The sequence below is a fragment of the Larus michahellis genome, chromosome 5 (genome assembly GCF_964199755.1).
Source record: "Larus michahellis chromosome 5, bLarMic1.1, whole genome shotgun sequence".
Classification (NCBI taxonomy): Eukaryota; Metazoa; Chordata; class Aves; order Charadriiformes; family Laridae; genus Larus; species Larus michahellis.
In genome coordinates, this window is record NC_133900.1 from 27025814 (window position 1) to 27040191 (window position 14378).

General features: G+C 41.1%; 1 protein-coding gene across 3 annotated transcripts in view; it reads right to left on the reverse strand.

The window, feature by feature from the left end:
• Positions 1-3683: 3683 nt before the first annotated feature.
• TECRL (trans-2,3-enoyl-CoA reductase like) overlaps positions 3684-14378 on the reverse strand; it is a 72224-nt gene continuing 61529 nt past the window's right edge. For 2 of the 3 annotated variants that reach the window (XM_074589265.1, XM_074589263.1), the window contains exons 8-13: positions 12676-12719; positions 8921-8978; positions 7517-7602; positions 7034-7079; positions 5377-5465; positions 3684-4688 (exon numbers count right to left, since the gene is read on the reverse strand). In XM_074589265.1, coding sequence (XP_074445366.1) covers positions 4551-4688; positions 5377-5465; positions 7034-7079; positions 7517-7602; positions 8921-8978; positions 12676-12719 — 461 coding nt within the window. In that variant the 3' untranslated portion in view covers positions 3684-4550. Of the gene's footprint in view, positions 5466-7033; positions 7080-7516; positions 7603-8920; positions 8979-12675; positions 12720-14378 lie in introns of all 3 variants that reach the window. The other variant, XM_074589266.1, reaches the window with a different exon arrangement.

Sequence of the window (14378 nt, forward strand, 5' to 3'; positions counted from 1 at the left end):
CATGTGTGATGTGAAAATCGCCTTTAATCGTAGCTGCACAGCAGCCTTTATACACTCACCTATGATAAACCAGGCTTTTCATAATAAAATATTATTTGTGTAGATATTAATCTGTGTGCAGTGACAGCACAACACTTCATTTACGTTTATCTGCGGAACGCTGGCACAGGCATACAGTGTGTTTCTCTCAAAGCTTTCATGAATGTTAATGGCAGGGAATATTGCTTGAAGACAAAACTCATGCCTAGGAAAATACAGAAAAGGGAAGCCAATAAAGCATCATGTGGAAAATATTAGCTTGCTGGAAAACTCTTTATGGTTTGAATTAATTTTTAGTTCAGCAGCACTTGTTAAAACTATAAATAGATAAATAGTCTCTTGCTTTCCTATAGCTTTCTTTCTCTTATAGTACGCTTTAGAAGTCTTCACATTCAGTGATTTTTATTTTATTATATTTAGCTATCACTACAGGCTCTCTTTCAGAGAACTACTTTGATATCAGGCTGCTTTATCTCAGTTCCTAGTGTGATAAAAGCCAATTTAGAGTCACTTTCTTTATACAAAACAATTGAAAGTACAAGATATTTTGATGATAATAGCATCTTTAAAGAAGGATGACCATCTGCCTTTATTCACTTCTCCCGCTTTCAGTGTCCTTTCAAGCTCTACTTTCCCTATGGAGAGATGAAATTGCTGAGATCATTTTCAGTCCTGTCAGCCGCAAAGATGTGGTAACCATCTTGTAAGAGAAGCATATGGCTGGGTCTTAAGGGCTTTTTCAAACTGGGGATCCAAATACAGGCTGCCAAGTTGTGCACAGGAGCATCTGCCATTTCGGTTCCCCATCACAACGTCTCCTTGCACCACCAGGGAGCCTGAGCTGGTGCCTGCTCTTTTCCAGGTTGGCATTTCACGGCAAAGATGGATATCTGAAGGCTTAACTTGAGGCTGCTGAATTTGAAAGTCTTGTGAATACTTTGGGAAAGATGAGACTCGCCCATCTGGAGGATCACAGCAGAAACCCAGTCGCAAGCTGCAGGGTGAACATGGAGGGACCTGGATGTTGAGCAGTCTCTCCAGATGGACCAGGAAGCAACTATTTTGAGATACGCTTTGACCACACAGGCTGAGCAGTGCTGTTTGCACAGTCCTTGCTGCACAAGTGTCATGGTTTAACCCCAGATGGCAACTAGGACCACACAGCCATTCACGCACCCCCCCAGTCTGGATGGGGGAGAGAATTGGAAGAGTAAAAGTGAGGAAAAAAACACTCATGGGTTGAGATAAAAACAGATTAGTAGGTAGAGCAAAAGCCGTGAACAAGCAAAGCAAAACAAGGAATTCATTCACTGCTTCCCGTCGGCAGGCAGGTGTTCAGCCATCTCCAGGAAAGCAGGGCTCCATCATGTGTAACGATTACTTGGGAAGACAAATGCCATCACTCTGAATATCGCCCCCTTCTTTCTTCTTCCCCTGGTTTTATACGCTAAGCATGACGTCATAGCACATGGAATATCCCTTTGGTCAGTTGGGGTCAGCTGTCCTGGCTGTGTCTCCTCCCAACTTTTTGTGTTTGTTGGCAGGGCCGTGTGAGGAGCAGAAGAGGCCTTGAGTGTTTAACAACAGCCAAAAACATTAGTGTGCTATCATCACTGTTTCTCATCCCGAATCCAAAACATAGCAGTACACCAGCTGCTAGCCAGAACGTTATCTCCATCCCAGCTGAAACCATGACAGCAGGCCAGGAAGGACCCATTAGTACTTCATCTGATTTATTTTTACACAGTCCCTGCCAAAACTGTTGTCTAGTAGGCCCAATGTCTCTGTATCTTGCTTTATTTGTGGTCTTTTGGCTTAGGTGTCTCAGCTTCTGAGGAGCGTTGAGCGGTAATTCCCCCCGTATGGGTGCCTAACTGTGCCAATGACTGCAGGGGCTCCTCATATCTAACCACAATGTGTCTCCAACTTCAACCACTCAATTTTTCTGCTGTGTGGTGCTGCTGCCTCCTGCCTTTTGTGATAAATGCCGTAACTTGCCTCCTCGAGTTGTTAGGAAAGCTTTGGGCCCTACAGAAGCGGCAGGGGGCTGGCCCTGGGCGCAAAGGCAAGGGCAGGGCACCACGGGGAGTGGATTCACTGTCCTGCAGTCTGTTACCTTTCCAGATGCAAAAAATTGAGGAAAACAGCATCAGAAAGGGATTTAGCTCAAAGAGACACATTGGTTTTTGTTGCAGGTAGTGTATTTCATGGCCCTCACCGAGAAGCAGGATTGCAAAATGTAATTCATGTTGTCCTGGTTATTTTCCCTTTTCCATGGACACCAGTGCACCCAATGCACTGGAATGGTGACATCCTAGCGATGCCTGTGAAGCGGCTCCATATTAAGAGTGGCCAAAGTGGGGAGCAACTACCTGAGCTGCATCTGATGGCTCATGCTGGAAGTTGTCTCCTTCCCTTTGACCCTGAACCATGATGACATTCTGGTAGTGGTGTGGCCTTGCCCGTGCCTTCCTTCTACGGATGGCTCTGAAACAGTTAGGTCTGTTCTTTCTTTTTCTCTTAAAAGAAAATACCGCAGTTAAATAATTTCCCTCCTCATCAGCCCCCAACACAAGAAATACCAGTATATTTAGAGCTCAATAAGGCTTCTTTTCCCCGCAGGTAATCAGCACAGACATGAAAAACTTTCCCATGAAAATGTTTGTGTGGAGACAATTGTTTTGGTTCAAAAAGTGTATGGGCCCTTGTGGCTAAAATCACTGTCCATTGCAGTTTTGGAAATAGTGATACTTATTCTTTGACTGTGGGTTTTTTTTGTTGTTTTTTTTTTTTTTTTTTCGCTTGGGCTTTTTTGGGTTTGGTTTCTTTTGGTTTTTTTTTTTTTTTTTTTTGAAAAGCAAGGCCCCCAAAACATTTAACAAAACAAAGACTGAACGTTTTTATATACTTTTGGTTTAAAGCAAAACATGCTCCCCCATGCCAGGAAGTAAGCTTACCTGTTCTAATCATACGGAACTTGCCCTGAAAATCAGAGAGGGCAGAGTAATCCAGAAAGATCTATGAAGGTGCAGGAAGTTGGATTTATTGCTATTTGTGAAGCCATTTAACGCTGTTCGGAGCAATTTTAGCTGGTCAACGCTCCAGTGGTGAGTCTCAAAATAGCTGCCATGTTTATCTGAGACAGCCTTCTTAACACATCTTCATTTGTTCTTACCTAGTGCTTGTTCTTACCTCTCTTTTAAAACTTTAGTCATTTACTACTGGAGCCAAAACCCTTTTCCCCTCCACCCCGTGTACTGAACGACCAACTAGTAAGCAGAGAGGTAAAAAATTCCTGAAGTACTTCCTTTGCCTAAGCTAACAGCTGAATAGGAGCCACGCTCCGAGCAATTGGAATCACTCTGGAAACATGCCTTGAACAGACATAAAGCTGCAGCCATTGTAATCAAGAGACTAACAGATAAGTAAGTAATTTTGGCAAGTTACCCTCCCACGTGAACTATTTTAAACTTGCAGATTGCTTAAATGAGGCATTTAATAAACATGAAATGAAAACAAACCCAGTAGCTGGATTTAAAGAAAAAAAAGACAACAGTCTTGACTCACACATCTAACACTGGTTGGAAAAGAATGGGTTTCAAAAGTATTGTTGTTAGGTGTAAGTGACTAAAGACTACAGAAAATAATTTTTCAAAAATAGGTCTTTATTAGCAGTCTGGGTTAGACAACTGGATGTTCACTGTGACTCGGGTTTTCCATTGAGAGGAATAAAAAATTCTAGGTGTTCACAGGTTACAAGTTAAAAAATATGGAAAGTGATTTACTTACATTACCATGATGAAATTGAGTTACAGTGGCTAATAGGGTAAGTGTTGCAAGTTAGACATGAGAAGAGGGATATGAACCCAATTTACTGGGCAAATTAACTTTGTTACAACACTTGAGCTGGTGCAAAGATACCAGCGCCTTTAGGAGACAAACTGCCTGCCTTGCTTGTGTGCTCCGGTGTTTCTCTAATCATTAGAGTCCTTAGGCAAGCTTTTTCACCAGCCTGAGGGAGCCAAAAGACATTGATAAATGTGCAACAGAAATAGAATGAAAACTGGACATAATGCCCTAACTCTCCACATCTTAATACTTGTTGAAGCAGTTCTGGTTCGTTTGCTCTCTGTAACTAAAATTGTGCTTCTGCATGACATGGATGCCACGATTTGCAAATGGAGCTAAACAGAGTCTTCAGGACTTGAATAGCAAGCCCGGAGAATCCCTTAAAAAAATAATGTCCTGGAAAGAAAAGTAGCAGATAGAGACTGACCAAATTGAAGGGGAGCTGAAGCCTTTCAGTACTGTCCGTATGAGGCAGTTCAGGTATGGACTGAAATGCATTTGGTAGGATCCCTTTCCTTTTCCATAACGAGCTGTGCTGTGGTTCACCTTGTGCCCAAGGATTTCACAGCACTCCATACAAATAAGGTGAATGGTATCCGGATGCAGTCAGGCACGGAACAAGGGGATCTTAACACAAACTTGTTAGTCGAGAGAGTCTTCTGCTATTTCCAGAGCCGTTCAATGTGAGAACGGGGGATGGACTGAAATGATGTACCCAAGGTCATGCTGCAAATTAGTAGCAAGATGGGAAGTACCTCACAAACAGTGCCCTCCTGGGATCGTGGGCCTGATCTGCCTACCTGAAAATAAAAGAAAGCCAGACCTCTCTGCAGTCATCAATTTAAGCCAATTTGTATTGAACAATTTGCTATGAGATTCAATTAAAAAAAGAGGGGAAAAAAAAAAAAAGAAAAACCTTGTAAAGCTGGACTAAACCGTGTTAACAGCATAGCGGTTGTTCTTTGATGTGATGCTTTAGAGGAGCTGAGGCAGAACGTGCTGTTTCTGTGCAGTTTAATAAAAATAAGGCTGTGAAACATCCTCTGATGCAAAAATCCAAGACTCTTGTCAACATCTAACACTGAACCTTAAAATCACCAGACCTGAATGTGTGCAAATGAGCTGTATTTTTTAATTTTAACAGCATCTGTGCCCATTTACACCAGCTAAATATCTACCCTAACATTCAATATAAGCAATTTTCTTGTCCCTTCCCAATTAGCTCCATTACAGAAAATCTAATTAAATCATATCTTTTAGCAGGAACCAAGAATTCAAGAGCTACGTTTTTTCACTTAATTAAAAGCTCTTCGTCTTGAACTGTTAATTTTCTGAAAAAGATATCCAGTAGTTCTTCCTCTGATCCACTTTGGTTACTGAATGAAACGGCTCATTTACTCTGAGTTAGCTCTTGAACCGTACAATTAGGCGTCAACTCTCGTGAAGAGCTCAGAAGATGATCGGAATCATAGCTGCTTTTCTCCGCACCTCTGGATAAAATCTCTTCAGGTACAGCTTGTGTTTCTTCTGGGCCCACAGAGACATCTGGATGACCATCAGGAAAGCAAAAATGCCAACTACCAAGGAAAAAAGAGGAAAAAACAAAACAAAAAAAAGGATCATTTTTAATGTCTGTCTGTGAGTACAAGAGTGTTTACTGAAAAGTCTGCAGTCTGTTCTCTGGGCAGAGACATGGTAACTCTGCCCTTGCTCTCAGCCTCGCATTTGCTGATGTACCACAGCCTGAGGCTCGGTCTCCACAACAGAAATCACACAGGTGATGGTCACGTCTATTCGACACACCCTGCATCACCCATGACTCCACCATAAGTCACAAGGCCCCCTGGGGCATGGTGCCGTCTCAACACGGAATTACACATGGCCTCTCTCAACTGTTTTTTGGGTTTGCTTTTGGCCTATAACACTGCTTTGTTTTTACCTCTGGCTCTCAACCACAACGGGCAGCTGTGCTATAACTTCCTATCGCATGGAGGGAGAGCTCGTCCCTGGAGCAAGTAGGTGCACCGACAGCTTTATCTGCCTGGCGGTGAGGTCTCACAAAGCCCAACAGCTACAGATGGCCAGGCCCCTGCTGTGCTTGTCAGGAGCCATTAGGTGGTCTCCTGGGTACCAAGCCCTTTGGCCTGAGCGGCACCAAATGGGGAATGCTTTTACAGGTACTTTTTGCAAATTTATTATCCTTTCATCCTTAAAATGAGCTGGTGGACCAGAAACGTTCATTTGGCATCCGGTCAAGTTATATCTGGGACAATTACAGCAAGGATGAGTGTGCTGCATATGTTGCTGCTCCCTGCCCTCGTAAATGCGGCCCTACAACGTCCCCAAACTTTCAGGTCATTTCTGTATCAGAGTCTAAAGCAAAAAATGTTGTATCTTTTCAAACAAAATTAAAAGTTTAATTTTTGCACAATGCAGTTTAATCCACTTTTGAAAATCCTTTCTTTTTCATTTGTAAACCACGTGGGGCTACTTTTTGCAAGTAGCTTTTATAGGTTTCTCTTTTGGAACGGAAAAATAATTAAAAAGTGAATGTTTTGGAGAGCTTAGTCCCAGGGACCATACTTGTATGGGTAGTTAGGTCTCTAAGGATGCAGGAAAGTATTGAGCAAGAGTTGCAAACGCTATTAAGCAGGCTGCTGTTCCGAGCTGGGTGCCTGATACAAGCGAACAGGGAAACGCTTTGAGGACTGTGTGTGTCTCTCCTCTTTTGAAATACCAAGTACATCTCTTTTCCTCTCCCTATTAGAAGTATTATTCCAGGTTTACAATGCAAAGAAATTTTCCTACATCAAAAGTGATTGACTGTAAATGAAGAATACTGACTTCTCTTTATATATAAATTTCAAAGTCTGTTTTCACTGTGGAAACAGAAGAAATAAGAATATTTCATGAGAAGCAGAGAGCTGGTTTTGATCAAAAGAAGGTGTTTGTGCTCGTGCAGTAGTGCTTGTGCTCTCTGCAGCTTTCTGAGGGTAGCATTTTGAAGGTTTATGCAGTCACGTCACAAGAGGGATTTGAGGGCAATATTTCATATGCCATACATATTTTTGGCAATTTTAGATTTCCAGAATTCACTTCTGCAAACAACAGTTTAGAGGCTCTTTTCATTCTGTTTCAAACTTACCTGGAAGGGTTTGTGTCATCACTGTGAAACTTATCCAAGACCCAACCTGTTGCAAAAACAAAGGCATTGTTAGTTGTACACTTTATGTAAAGCAAAAGGGCAAGTTTTCAAAAGTGACCGCTTCTCCAAAAGCTCCCCCGGGAAGAAGAGCGTGATACTCATACTGGAAAGGGGAGAGGAAAAATAACTAGAAAGGAACTCCCCAGTGTGCTGGATGGGGGTGAAGAGATAGGTGGTAAATCTTTGGATCAGTGGGGAGTCTGTAATGGAGGGGAATACACACAAAATTCATGATATTGATGTGAGGGAAGAGAAGGGTCTCGTGGAGAGACATTTGTGGGAGCAAGGAGACTCTGGACATACAGAACATAATGACTGATGTGCAGAGGGAACCGCGTGGAGGCGTAGCAGATTTTCTGCAGGCAAAGGCTGAAACACAGTAACCACCTACCCTTTGCATATAAGCAGAAGAAAGTCACGTACCTCATATGTATAGTTGGGACAGGATACCAGCAAGAAGAGCCACGTGAAGGGGTTGTAGGTTGGACTTGGAAAACAGGCTTTACTTCCTTTATGAAGGGGGAAAAAAAAAGAAGGGGGAAAAAAGAAGGAAAAAAAGAAAATCAAACGGACAAAACCAGTTTCAATACAGGGAGGGGAACTGAGCCTTATCACAACTTCGCTATGTACCAACCATCCCCTTGGCCAACGCTCCCAGAGTACAACTTGTTAAAAAAGTTTCAATGAAACCTTTTGAGACAGCAAAAGCTGTATTTATCCTAGTGAGAATGCTGCTTAGCGAGCCATGTATCAGATTTTACAGGAAAGGTCTGGCATGTCCAAAGGATGCAACCTTTGTTCAGAGGAAGAGAGAGACAAGTCGTTTAACGCAGACTAGCCGGCAGGCGAGGGCTGAGGGCACTCTTCTGGGATATAAAGGATGCGGCTGTATCTCATTCAGCCTGACTCAGGAATGCGAACCTGTCCCCTCTCGCATCCTCATCCTTCATCCCAGGGCAGAACAGGAAAACAGCTCCAGAGCTAACAGCATGACTCTCTACAGCCACTGGTAATGCTCACACGATGTGCCACATATGTAACGCTTCATTTTTAAGTTCTAGCAACAATGGTATCTTTAATACTTGTAGGCGCTGATGAATTGTTTGGCTCTTGCTGCTTTGAAACTGAATTAGGCCCCTTGCAACAAACAACATAATCACCTGCCGAAGCACAGCATATCAAAAGCTTTCTGGAATAGAAACTGACTTCAGCGTGTGAAGCTGATCATACCGCAGTGAAGTATTTTCTTGAATAGGCTGTTATAGTGCAAAATTATACTATTATTATCTGAAAATATATTTTACTTTCTGCTATATGGAGTATAACTTTTATTCTCATGGTACAAAAGACTCTGAAACCCCATGCTCGGAGTAGCCTTTTAAAAGAACACATATACATTGATGCCTGTGTAGGTATTCATGAGTATGTCTGTGTATTTTTATATGTGTGTGTGTATATCTTTGTATGAGATGCACGTATCTAAGAACTCTGCAATCTAGTTTAAAAGTTTTTGAAACTATTTTAAAGTAGAATCCTTTGTTGTCAGTCAACAGGATGCTTTAGAGAACTTCCATGCTTAAATCCATATTTAAATTGCAGTTGTGTAAAATTAAGATAAATTTGCTCTAAGCTTCATAACAACAACAGTGTTGCTAATATTTCCTTGTCATCGCATTTATTTTGAAGACGTTAAGCTGATGGCATGGTACTTACTTCATCTTGCTTTATTCTGTGGATGTAGATACATAAATTACTGTACACCAGCAGAAGATGGATAGGTTAAGCACACTTCAGTCTTAAATAGACAAACAGGAAACAAAGACAGACCTGAATGATTTTGGTGAGCTAAAGTTACGTTGATAAAGTGATTTCCAGCTTCACACATCTGCAAGACATTAAAAACATATTTTCAGTTGTATGCCTAAAATGTTGCGGTGAATGCGTTGCACTGCATAACCAGAATCCCCCCGTTACAGCTTAGTCTCTGTATCCAGAAAATATGTACTCTGAAATGACTCTCCCACAGGAAATACATTCTGTCGTCTTTGTCAAACGCACGCGTGCCTAGTGAGCGCTGTGGGCGCAGCCTGGGGTGAAAGCCCATGTTCCAGCTCCGTAGAGCTCAGACGGGCCTTCGGTGTGTTTCCCTTGCCCAGTATGCGCAACGTGCTTTGGTCTGGGGAGATCAGAGAGGCTTCCTGGGGTCTAAGGAATTTAGCAAGATACTTCTCTGAACTGAACTTCATTGTCAGGGTTTGGATTTAATCCAGCCGGCAAATAAGCAGGTGAAAAGTTGACCACTGGTTTTGTAAAGATGTCATGAGTTAACGTGCCTACCCTCTTCCTACACGCACTGTCAGAGGCATTCAGCCTAACACCTTTGTTACGCTGGTTACAGAGCGCAGTAACCAGTTCTCGCTAAGCCTTGGAGCAAGCTAAAGCTGGGGGACCGAACAGGCAGCGGTTCTCTGCAGGGCAGACGGGTTGAATGGATAGCCGTCAGGAACTGATAATTGAAGGGAGACAGTATTATCGCTAGTTCCGCTGCTCCCTGGTTATGTCATTTCCAGCCCCAACCAACTTCTCGAACTTGGTCTTTAATATTTAGGTGATATAAATCTTTGGAAGAGTTACCGTGTCTCCCCACTTGGTTATACAGCGTGGAATACAAGGGGATTTCAGATTTGCTTGTGGCTTTCAGTACTTCATCAATTACAACTACTGTAGAATCAAAGCCAATTACTACCCGTATTCAAAGTGGGAACTGGTAGAAAAACCAGTTTCAATTCCTGAAAAAGAAAACTTGTCAGTACAACAATCTAATTTTATGTTTTTCATTTTTCCCATTTTATGAAGAAAACCAAAATGCTGTATACATTTCTATCTCGGACTGAATTGAAATTTTTTATTAATTTCTGGGTTAAAAGACTGATTTCTTCTCTCAAATTGAAAAAATGCAGTGTTAAAAAGATATGTTTTCTTATATCATTTGCCATTCTAAATTTTGCAAGGCTGGAAAAAAATAAGAAATTAAAATAAAAATAAAGAGTGCTAAAACCTAGAGACAAGAAATGTGTAAAGTCACAAAATTAATTCAGAAAAAAAGAAATATGAAAGTCACCCATAACAAACTTCAATTAAAACTAATTGAAAGGAATACGTAACTTCATTTTATATTGAAACGTGCCATTATCTGAAAGAACATCGTAGACAGCATTGCTGAAGAATTTTCCCCTTTTTGGCAGAGAGATTTCTGTGGGTGTTTTTAGGAAGGTTTACATCAGTTCTATTAGCAAAGCTGTTATTCTGCATGGGTATGTAGTCATGGGTCAAATCCTGCAGTCCTTTTATGTTTTTTAATTACAACTAGTTGGCTGTCATCTATCATAAACACCAGATGTAAAACACTAAATAGCCAGAAAAGGAAATTCTGTTATAAAATACCATATCAGAAGCTATAATTCTAGCAATAGAAGTAATTTTAATTTACAGATTTCCAATTATGAGCTAGGAACATGATTGTTTCTGATTACTATTATTTTAAAGAAAAAAGTTTCAAAGTTAAAAAGGTTTTTGTGAAACACTATACATATGGAAATGTGCGATGCCCATACTATTGTGCAGCAAGAGAGATTCACACGCTACAGTTAACACCTACTAATTCCATAATCAATTCTAAGTAAAACAAGCAAAGGGCATTTCTGCAGGGATTTTTATTGCCTTACCTTTGACTCTGCAGCTGCATTCTGCTGTAATTAGCTCTTATGTCCCTCTTTAGAAATGTGGCTGCTAATGCTCTGTATCGAGAAATACTGGTAAATGTAAGCTAGTCCTTAGTCAGTGTCTCAGATATACAAAATGGGGCAGTGAGGAACAGCGGAAAAAAGGCTTAACATAGTTATGATGATAAAATATTGAAGTCTACGTACTGTTCCCCCTTTTTGTATTCTATATGTACCCTATGAGAAAAACATCCCTGAAAAGCTTAGAGTAATTTCTCTAAATATGAGAATCTTTCAGAAGGGCCTGCTGACACTCTTCAAATTACTCCGTACTGTTGTTTACAGCAACTGCAGATGTATACACTTAAATCAGGATATGCAATAAAGGCAAGCCTTAAATAGTGGATAAAAAAGAAATCTTCCAAATATTTTATTCATATGTTTTAGATACCTGTGAAAACAGCTTAAAATTACTTTATTTGTGTGTTGCTGTTTTAAATTCATTGTATGGGAAACTGCCAGAACAAGGTCTGAAAGGGAAAGGTTTTGCGTTTCCATGGGTAGGAAGTTCTCAGAAGAGCCGCAAAAATTCAGACCACAGATCTGGTGCTGATGCAGATCTGAAGGGGATGGCCATATTTCATAGCAAATACCCCCAAAAGGACTCATGTCTTTGCTTGGTGGCAGCATTTTCCATAAAAGCTAAAGCAAGGCGTGTTACACTGAGAAGAGGAAGGAAGTTTCGTTACAAAAGGGAGCTTTCTCTAGGCAGAGATTTTGACAAGGACTAGTTTTACAGGCAGCACTGAATATTCAGGCAAGCAGTTTGCTTGGTTTCAAGTAACCCCTGAGCCTGGGAAGGAACGGCACAGGCAGTAATGGTCTGGGCACACCACTGCCTACTGCTGCCACAACCTCCTGTCTCTGCAGCATGGGATTATTGCTTTTGGCTGTAAAGCTTCATTGAGTGCGTGAACTTCGTCATATGCATATTTTACTTGTGTTTGCTATACCTTATTAGGGCAGGAAAAGCCGAGAACGGCATGGCCAACCCCAGAGACAAACACTGCCAAAACAGTGATCTTTAAGGGTCCCGATTTACGAAAGCATTTAAATATTGCTAAGGAATTGCTTGAATAGCATTTGCTTGGAAGAGCCTAGACACATTACTGTCCCCTCTTCCTGTTGTATTTCTGGAAACTGATCTCTATCTGGTTTTCAAAGAGGTTGTCTGTTTTGGCTACTGACCCATGCTTGCTTGGATGAGTCAACACTCAGCATTTCCAAGTGCAATGCCCACAGAGGCCAGAAGAGAATACACATTTCCATGTGAGAATTTCTTCCTGAGCCTCTGTTTCACTATGTGGTTATGTTCATTCCAACATCAGGTTCAGTAGTCTCAGCCTTCCTTCATCACCTGCGCATTCCCTTGGCTTAACCCACTTTGTCAGGGATTGGTTTTATTGTTTTTAATAGCTGTTGAGATTCAATTATTCAGGGTACAGAGTAGTATTGCTACTACTGCTTAGGATGTAATTCTTCAGTGTTTTAAAAATGGCAAGTTCCAATCTGTCTAAATATTAGGTTTTTTACACAGTTATGAGCAGTAATAATGCTGATGATGTTCTCATGGTTCTCAGATACAGTACTTCACAGTAAGGTCTGTACAGGTGAATAGTACCAGGAGATTTCCTGTCTTAGAAACCTCAATAGATTATCACTAAATCCAGTCAAAGGACACAAGGCTGTGAGCATGGACATATATAAATACACAAATGCATAGCAGTATAACTGCATTTTGTGAAATCGTGAGTTACTCCTATTCCGCAATCATTAATAAAACTTTATTTTTGTACGTACCAGAAAAGCAAGGGCAGCAAAAGAAACTTGTCTGTGGCCAAATGCTAGAAAACAGAATGAAATTATAAATTGCATTTTACGGTATGCACATGGTTTGCTATGGGTGAAATTAATCTAGTGCTGAGGAGCAGAAATGCTTCTTTCCTGACAGGCTCTGCAGAAAGAATGGATATTATCACACAGAATATGAAGATAATGCAAATAGCAACAGCACTCTAGAAATGCCAGTCTCTTCACCAAGGTAGTTTTCACCTAACTTTTTCTAGTATTTGTCAGCTTGATATATCCAAGTGCTTTGTCAAAGCAGCTGGTGGTGTTAAATTCCTTGGAAAGGCAAGGGGAGGGATGAAGTGAAGGTCAGTGGCAGAACCAGGCCGGGAATCACAGCCTTACCCGTAGGCCCTTCTACCTCCATGAGCAGAGAACCCAAGACATAACCTATCCATTACTATGCAGCCACTATCTGCTCCACAGTCTCACCATGCAAGAAATACATTTAGCCTTTGCAATTTTTACCTGCCCTTTGCCTGCCCTCCCCTTTTTGCTGTTGTCCCTGTAGTGCTGTATCATGTTCATCTCCAAATGTTTACAGTTCTCAAGTAAACCTTGGTCATGGCTGAGGGACACAAACATCACTTTCCTAACCAAGTCTCATCAAGCCTTTGCTTTTGAGAACCCTGTTTCTTTGGCTGGCGCACAACTCCTTTGTGGTACCAAGGACATGCACTAAAACTCCTTCTCAGAACAACCAGCACATGTCAACGTGTAAGTATGTAGCTGCTAAGCAGATGTTCTTCATGGGCCCTTTGTCCTCCTGGTTTCATTTACCACTCCCGCGTAGCATTCTGCAACGACTTGCTTGCCTTTCTTTACCTGTCCCCAAACCAGCCATCTCTGGATATGGCTGTGGAGGTCACCTGCTCCTGCATCCAAACTAAACCATCAACGTTTTACTGATCCAGCTAACTATGCCAGAGAGCTGGTGATCTCCAGCATTAGACCCACATACCTATAACTGTAATTTTAAGGCAGAAGTACTTCTTCCAAATGCGTTCTCTGTTTGAAAGCTATGTCTTGAACAGATGGTTTCCTCATTAAAGAAGCTGCACTTACTCATCTGATGGCCCAGACTGATAAAAACTGTGTCTAGGGAGCTTTCAACATTGTTTGTAGCATCGCTGTTAAAGCCACACCAAGTTCAATTGGCTTTCAAAGAATCACATCATTTTTAAACATAACTTTTGTGTTATTTTGAAAAAAATTAGTAATTTAACTGAGTGTAAATAAAAACGTCAAAGCTTTGTTCCCGAAGCTCAGAGATATAAGATACAGAGGAAAAGACTGATTAAGGTGTAACAAGGAAAGTAAAGTAGCAGGAAGCAAAACTTATGGCAATTATGCTCAAGAGAAGCAAAATTTCGAAGGGCAAACAAAAAGAAAAAATCATGAAGAAACAGCAGTGCAACAGTAAAATACAATGAGGGGGAAAAATGACGAATTGAAGCAAAAACCATAGGATTTTTTTTTCATTTTTATCAGCAGTATCTGATTGACTTTTACTGGTCTCATAAAAAAATTCTTAATTTTCATGAAAAGGATGTATCTTTAGCAAATAAATATCTCCTCCAAGAAAATGCAGCCAGCTCTAGTTCTGTCCTGCAGTCTTAATACAAATATTGTGAAGATAAGCAAAATGTATTGAT